At 39.6% G+C, this 8845-nt stretch overlaps 1 protein-coding gene across 1 annotated transcript in view; it reads right to left on the minus strand.

The window, feature by feature from the left end:
- Nucleotides 1-8845, minus strand: part of EGF (epidermal growth factor) — a 99995-nt gene that overhangs the window by 69524 nt on the left and 21626 nt on the right. Inside the window, 4 exon segments of the mRNA XM_010858536.1 lie at nucleotides 3015-3213; nucleotides 3216-3241; nucleotides 3645-3826; nucleotides 6082-6281. Of these exon segments, the coding sequence (XP_010856838.1) occupies nucleotides 3015-3213; nucleotides 3216-3241; nucleotides 3645-3826; nucleotides 6082-6281 (607 nt within the window).

The following is an 8845-nucleotide window of genomic DNA, read 5'->3' on the forward strand; positions in this document are numbered from 1 at the left end:
CAGGGTTATTGATATTTCTCCCGGCAATCTTGATTCCAGCTTGTCCTTCTTCCAGTCCAGCGTTTCTCATGATGTATTCTGCATATAAGTTAAATAAACAGGGTGACAATATACAGCCTTGACGTACTCCTTTTCCTATTTGGAACCAGTCTGTTGTTCCATGTCCAGTTCGAACTGTTGCTTCCTGACCTGCATACAGATTTTCTCAAGAGGCAGATCAGGTGGTCTGGTATTCCCATCTCTTGAAGAATTTTCCACAGTTTATTGTGATCCACACAGTCAAAGGCTTTGGCATAGTCAATAAAGCAGAAATAGATGTTTTTCTGGAACTCTCTTGCTTTTTCCATGATCCAACGGATGTTGGCAATTTGATCTCTGGTTCCTCTGCCTTTTCTAAAATCAGCTTGAACATCTGGAAGTTCATGGTTCACGTCTTGCTGAAGCCTGCCTTGGAGAATTTTGAGCATTACTTTACTAGCGTGTGAGATGAGTACAATTGTGCAGTAGTTTGAGCATTCTTTGGCATTGCCTTTCTTTGGGATTGGAATGAAAACTGACCTTTTCCAGTCCTGTGGCCACTGCTGAGTTTTCCAAATTTGCTGGCATATTGCGTGCAACACTTTCACAGCATCATCTTTCAGGATTTGAAATAGCTCAACTGGAATTCCATCACCTCCACTAGCTTTGTTTGTAGTGATGCTTTCTAAGGCCCACTTGACTTCACATTCCAGGATGTCTGGCTCTAGGTCAGTGATCACACCATCGTGATTATCTGGGTCATGAAGATCTTTTTTGTACAGTTACTTTTATTTATTTCTTTACTTAATCATCACAATAATCTCAAGAAATAGATGCTACTATTATTCCCACTGAAAAACTTCTGCTTCATTGACTATGGTAAAGCCTTTGACTGAATGAATCACAAAAAACTGGAAAATTCTTAAAGAGATGGGAATGCCAGACCACCTTACCTGTTTCCCGTGAAACCTGTACGTGGGTCAAGAAGCAACAGTTAGAACTAGGCATAGAACAATTGATTGGTTCAAAATTGGGGAAAAAGTACATCAAGGCTGTATATTGTCACTCTGCCTATTTAACTTATATGCAGAGTACATCATGTGAAATGCCAGGCTGGATGAATCACAAGCTAGAATCAAGATTGCTGGGAGAAATATCAACAACCTCAGATACGCAGATACTACTCTAAAGGCAGAAAGTGAAGAGGAACTAAACAGTCTCTTAATAAGGGTGAAGGATGAGAGTGAAAAAGTTGGCTTGAAACTCAGCATTCAAAGAACTAAGATCATAGCTTCTGGTCTCATCACTTTGTGGCAAATAGAAGGGGAAAAAGTGAATGCAGCGACAGCCTTTATTCTATTGGGCTCCAAAATCACTGCAGATGGTGACTGCAGCCATGAAATTAAATTAAAAGTGACCCAGAGGGATAGGATGGGGAGGGAGGTGCGAGAGGGGTTCAGGATGGGAACCACATGAAGACCCATGGATGATTCATATCAATGTATGGCAAAAACCACTACAATATTGTAAAGTAATTAGCCTCCAACTAAAATAAATAAATTGAAAAAAAAAAGTCAATTGCTCCTTGGAAGGAAAGCTATGACAAACTTAGATAGCATATTAAAAAGCAAAGATATTACTTTGCCCACAAATGTCTGTATAGTCAAAGCCATGGTTTTCCCAGGAATCATGTACGAATATGCGAGTTGGACCATAAAGAAGGCTGAGTGCTGAAGAACTGATGCTTTTCAAACTGTGGTGCTGGAGAAGACTCTTGAGAATCCCTTGGACTGCAAGGAGATTAAACCAGTCAGTCCTAAAGGAAATCAACACTAAATATTCACTGGAAGGACTGATGCTGAAGCTTCAATACCTTGGCAACCTGAAGTGAAGAGCTGACTCATTGGAAAAGACCCTGATGCTGGGAAAGAATACAGGCAAAAGGAGAAGGGGGCAGTAGAGGATAAGATGGTTAGATAGCATCACCAACTCAATGAACATGAATTTGAGCAAACTCTAGGAGATAGTGGGAACAGAGGAGCCTGGCGTACTACAGTCCATGGGGTCACAAAGAGTTGGATATGACCTAGCAACTGGGCAAGAACAAATTATCCCCACTGTATGGCTGTCAGCATAATTGATAACATATCAGGACTGTATAGTTTCTCCTGTCTTTCCACTGACCCTACCCTACTCAGGACTGTACTGTGCAGCAAATAACTTCTGTTGTCAAGGGCTTTGCAATTAATTGTTGTTGTTTTTCAGTCGCTAAGTCATGTCTAACTCTTTGCAACCCCATGGGTCATAGCCCGTCAGGCTCCTCCTCCTCAGTCAATGGGATTTCCCAGGCAAGAATATTAGAGTGCGTTGCCATTTCCTTCTCCACTGCATCTTGTAATCAACAGATACGGTTTAATACTCATTAGGATCGAGTAGTCTCTATGCTCTGTTAGTCACCAAAAAGTGATGAGGACCTTCATTGTTGTATTTCCAACACCCACAAGGCTAAGTTATTCCTTCATGACCCTTGACTTAGGAATGCACTTCCTGTTTCCAAGTATGTACTCCTAGACCCTAGGTTAACTATATACTTGTCTCAGTGGCCCCTTCACAGTGTGGAGTGCAGCTACAAATGCTTTCGGATCATTGTCCACCTGATCCCACCCTGTAAGTTACCCAAAAATATACTGATCCACTGATTGTATGGAGTGGCCTGCCTTCTTTTTCCATCTCAAGATACTTTTTCAATTCAGTGGACACTTCTGTTCTCTCCATCCTCCAATACCTGCATTAAAGGAAGCAGGATGAGAGAAGTCATGCAACCTATCAAAGTCACTCGCCTAATACATAGTATATCTGGGACTTGAACTCAAGTCTTTTGGACCCCCAAATCTGTGCTAAACCACTACACCAGTTTAGCTGACAAAAATAAAATTCATTTATCACACAAACTCCAAATGGCAAGTGTTTTATTTTACACGAAAAGCAAAACTTACCTCAGGGAATATTTGCTAAAAAGGACAGAACCCCCGTCATAATCACAGGAACAAATACGAGGATCACCTCCTCCTCTATGGTACTGAATCCAAAAGAGCCGTTTATCAAGCATATCCAATGATACAGCTGCTATTTTCTCTGATGTCTCTAACAGAAGCTTCACTTCCATACCACCAAGATCTGCTCTGTAAAGGCTGCAGCCACCTCTGAAGACCAAAACATAAAACTGAGGGCCAACATATCACAGAGACACTTCAGTGAGTGTCAGGCCACTTAAATGGTTGACTCTCTCAGTGTTTCAGTAGTCCCCAGATGTCTGCACAGGACGAGTTTGACTATTTGAATGAAAATTCAGTTCAACAAATACTTATTGCAATTCCATGTTATTTCAAGTTAGAAGGAGAATTTGCTTCTCTAGTGGGAAACCTTGGTAGTCAAGATGCTATTGGTAGAGGGAGCCTGCTTCAGTTCCAAATCCAGGCAAATGCCTATTGAAAATGGGGTTTGTGCACCATAAAAGAGGGTCTTTGTCTGAATCAGGAGGCCCCGTTGAGTCAAAATGTTATGATTCCTTGACTTTTCATCAGATTTTGAAATATATTTCAATGTCCAAAGCCAACAGAATTTACCTTGCTACTGGATCAACTGCTATATTTGCAGGATATTTTAAGGCACTTAAGAGAACCCAGGAATTGTTTCCTTTCATATCAGTTACTGTAATGATTCCTTCCTGTTGATTAGACCAAATAAGTTCTTCATTGATCCAATTTATTGCCATTCCTGAAACATTTTTATCTATATTGTATACTTTCTGTAAAACCAAAATTTTAAATTGTTATTAGTATTTCTCCATTCACAACAAAATTGTTTATTTTTATATAACTAGGTTTATTGTTTTAAGTAATTGTCATTTTTATACTTTCCCAAAATTATTTAAATGATAAACTATTCGTAGATACTGTGCCATTATTCAGATGCAGCTATATTCATTCTCCCATATGAATATTTCTGGGCATAGTATTTATATCAGTTTGAAATGAAAATTAATTCTCTAAAATGAAAATTATCTCTCTAAATGAAAATTTATTCACAGTCAGTCATAGTTGTGAACAATTTTAACTACAGTAATGGCAGAATTTCAATTTTATCTTACTACTACTACTACTAAGTCACTTCAGTCGTGTCCAACTCTGTGCGACCCCATAGACGACAGCCCACCAGGCCCCGCCATCCCTGGGATTCTCCAGGCAAGAACACTGGAGTGAGTTGCCATTTCCTCCTCCAATGCGTGAAAGTGAAAAGTGAAACTGAAGTCGCCCAGTCGTATCCGACTCTTAGCGACCCCATGGACTGCAGCCTACCAGGCTGCAGAATCCATGGGATTCTCCAGTTTATTCAATTCCATTTGCCAGTGGAATTTCCCAGATTCTCACCTGAATCCAATTTCAAGCTTTGCTAAATTCTAGCAAGACTGCCTTGGAGGTTGTGCATAGGGTCATGAAGTGGATTTCGCGTTGGGACCCCCACTTTTCTTCTAGCACCTCCTCCACCAGGTCCTGCTCTTTCTACAAGTCCCCACCCTTCCAGCTATGACCCCAGGGTCCTCATAGCAGGGCTTTTCTTTATGCTTTCTCATGATAAAAACAACTTAACTAAACCTCTTCTAATTTCAGGCTGTGCAAGTAAACCAGTCCTTTAACAGGGTGGAGGGTGAGAGATGGGAGGAAGCCCTGGTTTGCACCACAGCAAATTTCCGTGGTGGAAATAGTCCCACAATCTGTGGTTTTCAGCTACCAATGTGAAGTCACTGAACACAGAGTTGGGCAGAAATCAGTCTCCAGAATCTGTGCTATTCCTACATCTCATACAAAGTAATCTAGCCAATCCATTTAATCAATTGCTAATATATTAATTCACGCAGGTAAACTGTTTGCTTTTTAATGGTTATCTTCTATAAGCAATGTTTTAACCCAAAGGAGGGACTGATACGAGTGGATTTTAGGCTTCAGGCCAATCTGTTCCTAATGATTTGCCACAAATTCCCAACTATCTAATGCTTTTTTCCAGTTCTCTGACAGTAAACCCTCCAGATTCTTAAACTCAAGATTTTGAAGCTAGTCTACAGATGGCTGGAGAGTAATGAGTAGCCATTTTTGTTAAAAGTGAGATTAGCAAGTATTAGAGATGTGATAAAACAAATTATCACCTAATTGAAGGCTTTAGGAGGGTGAAAATTTTGCTTAAAAACAAAAATTAAACAAAAGCACAAAAGCAAAAGCGGGTACTTTGTGTTGGGTATAAATACTGAACGTGAAGCTACCTGCTCTCTATAATTCACTTTGCAGGAGAAAACATTTCTATTAGGACTCATTTAAGGGTTTTACTAATTAAGAAGAAAGATTAAAGAAAAGTGCTTGAACCAAAATATTTTGCTATATCACCTGCTTTATTTTTTTTTTCCAGCATGCAAACACCTTGAGAAGAAAAAAAATTTCTTCTTAAATTTCAGGTGCAAAAACCCATGACAGATTTTAAACAGATAAAACAGGGCTTCTCAACCTCAACAGAACTGATGTTTAGGGCCTGATAATTCTCGGTTTGGGGGACTGTCCTATATATTGTAGGATGGTTGGCAGTGCCCCTGGCCTCTAACACATTCTCTCTTCTCCCCATTCTAGTTGTGACAACCAAAATGTTTCTAGACATTGCCAAAGGTCCCCTGGAGGCAAAATTGCCACCACCTGAGGACCACTAGAATAGAAAATAATGATAAAATAAATAATCTGTCTTAATCATAAAAAGGTGATCTGGCTTATTAAACTTACATCTTTCCGAAATTACATTGACATCCTCACTTTCTCCTTTGGGGACTTCTGAATATCAATGCCACATTCATGGGCATGTTCAATAGCATGACAGCACAGATGCAGATTAAATACCTACATGTGCTGGATGCATATCTGCATTGTAATACTTTTCATTTATATGAATGTTACAAATTTTGCTTTATTATTTTTGACAGCCCATTCAAAAATCCCTCAAATGACACAGGAAATGGTACTTTACCTCTTGCCTTCTCCCATTCAAATGAACTCTTTGCAAGAGTTGTCTTTGTAGATCAACACAATAGATTCTATCTTCATTGTAATGAAAATCCATGATCACTGATACGCCAGCATCTGCCACCAATTGTTCATAATTCGTTCCTTCCAAATCAATCCTACAGATACTATTTCCATGGGAAAAAATTAAAAAGGGCACAAGACCTGCATGGGAAGAAACCAGTGTATTTTCAATGCTTTTTTGTCTGATTTAGACAAAATACTTCCCCATGACAAATAACACAAGAAGAATTAATTTTTAAGTCCTGATTTTATACTTTAAATAAATATCATTGTTTAGAGGATAAAGAATTCCTGTAGATGTTTACAATTCCTGTAATTTTGTAAATCATCTCCACAAATTGATTGTAAGAAATGAATGTTGCCAAATTATGAAAAGAAAAACAACTGTTTGAAGAGAAAGACACTTCATGGCTTAGTAATATTATATGTTCAAAAAGAAACCACCTACTGTATTCTATTATACAGAGGGTCTGTATGAGTGTCAAATCTAGTTATGTAAATTAGAAATAAAATTGCAGATATTACTGTTTGGGAATGGATCTCTCCCCTCTGCAAAGTCACTTCAGTCGTGTCCGACTCTGTGCAACCCCAGAGACAGCAGCCCACCAGGCTCCCCCGTCCCTGGGATTCTCCAGGCAAGAACACTGGAGTGGGTTGCCATTTCCTTCTCCAATGCATGAAAGTGAAAAGTGAGGGTGAAGTCGTTCAGTCGTGTCCGACTCTTAGCGACCCCATGGACTGCAGCCCACCAGGCTCCTCCATCCATGGGATTTTCCAGGCAAGAGTACCGGAGTGGGGTGCCATTGCCTTCTCCCTCCCTCCTCTAGTCTTACCTTATGAATAGAGCCTCCAGGTTACAGACAGAGAAGAAGATGGTGAAATCTAGAAGTCTTAGGTAGAAGCAGGAAAAACTGAAATGCCATCCATGAAAGCTCTGAAATAGTTTGTTCCTGCTAACATTGCCACATAAAATTTAGGACTCCCAATTAAATTCAAATTGCATATATACTGCATGGGACATCCTTTACCTTTAATAATTGTTCCCTGCTTACCTGAAATTCAAAACTCAAGTAACTGAGTAGCCTGTATTTTTATTTGCCAAATCTGAGTAGTGGACCTCACTGGACACCTTGTTTTCTACAAGGCCTTGCCCTGTATCCTAACCCCATACCTGAGACCCTGTTCTGTTCTAGGTGATGACCATCTACCCATTCTGACTCCCAAGTACTCAATACCTGCTTGGGAATCTGATACCTTTCTCTGGAAATTTCAGCAGAAATTCTAGCTGACTTCACACAGAGCTTACCTGTGATGCTCTAAGACAGGGGACAATTTCAATCCCTGCAGCCAGGGTTAGAAAAGGTTGGTTTTCTTGATCTTTCCTGACTGAGGTTGGGGAGGCTTCTTCCACTCTGACTTTAGATAACAATACCAGGTAACCACAAAGATGAGTAGGGAATTAGGAAAGAATTCCAACATATTCTCACTGCCCTGCCAGGGTGACTCCATTCTGTTTTAATATTTCCACCAATAGGAACAAAGTCAAAGAAACTAGCAGACCAATCAAATTAATAAAAGCAGAATCTATCCTATGGTAGTTATTTTACTAGCAATAATAATAATGAACTTTTACATCCTGATCTCCTTTGCCCTTAATATAACAACATGGTCTATATAGGCCATACACTACATTTGATGAATCAAAGAGAAAAAAAGAAATCTGAAAAACATTGAAATCCATAAAACAAGCCATAGCATTAACTTTAACAGCTTTTAAAAAATATTTATAAAAATACTAAATACAACAAATATTATCTTAAGATTTTTCTCATTCATGGTGAATTCTAGCATCCAGGGCTTCATCCTAGCTCTCAGAACTAGAAGACCTAGACATGACCTAGCTCGGTGTTTCCCAAAATCGTTCAAAAGAATCACACAGGGTGTTGTGTGATCACTTCCCTGGAGATTCCAATTCAGTAAGTTTGGGCTGAGGACTAGGAATCTGTTTTTTGAACAGATAATCCAGGTGATTCTTTTATCCTACTGAATGTGGAAATCATAGATCTAGTTCAGATGAGAAATTTGATGATGCTTCCCAAAGTCCCACCAACAGTTGGTGGCAGAGTTAGACTTAGAACTCAGGTACTATCTTCCCAATCCAGCACTCTGTCCTGCCTCGCTCTGGGCTGTCATGAGTCAAGACATCACAAGCTTCATTTTACTCAAGTAACTGATTTTAATTCTGGTCCCCTCCAAATGCCGCTCCTATACTGTCAGCATCGTTGTGTGTAAACCAGAGCCTAGGCTGAGTATTGTACAAATGAATTATAATATGATTTAAAAGAAAGTTAAAAGATTAGTCCTGGTGAAATAGTCATTAGTCTGTACTATGCTGGAAATGATAAATACGTTAGTGGTTTTTAAGACTGTGTGGTACAATCTGTGGATGTGTCAGCAGGGTGTGCATGTTTGAACAAGTAAATTCTCCCATGTCAAAGCCTACAGCGTTTATTTTGGGTGCAGTTCAGTGAGAACAAAGTGCATAGGAAATCACTTCTAAGCAACACAAACCCAAAGACAGCAAACAGGTCCCAGCAAATCAAATGGAAACTCTGACTTCTCAACCTGGGGATTAGTAGGGGATCATCAGGAATTAGAAAGGAGTCCAGGATGTTTGGAGCACATCGACAATCTGGGGCTTCCAT

The sequence above is a fragment of the Bison bison genome, unplaced genomic scaffold (assembly GCF_000754665.1).
Source record: "Bison bison bison isolate TAMUID 2011002044 unplaced genomic scaffold, Bison_UMD1.0 scf7180017864389, whole genome shotgun sequence".
In the NCBI taxonomy this organism is placed as follows: Eukaryota; Metazoa; Chordata; class Mammalia; order Artiodactyla; family Bovidae; genus Bison; species Bison bison.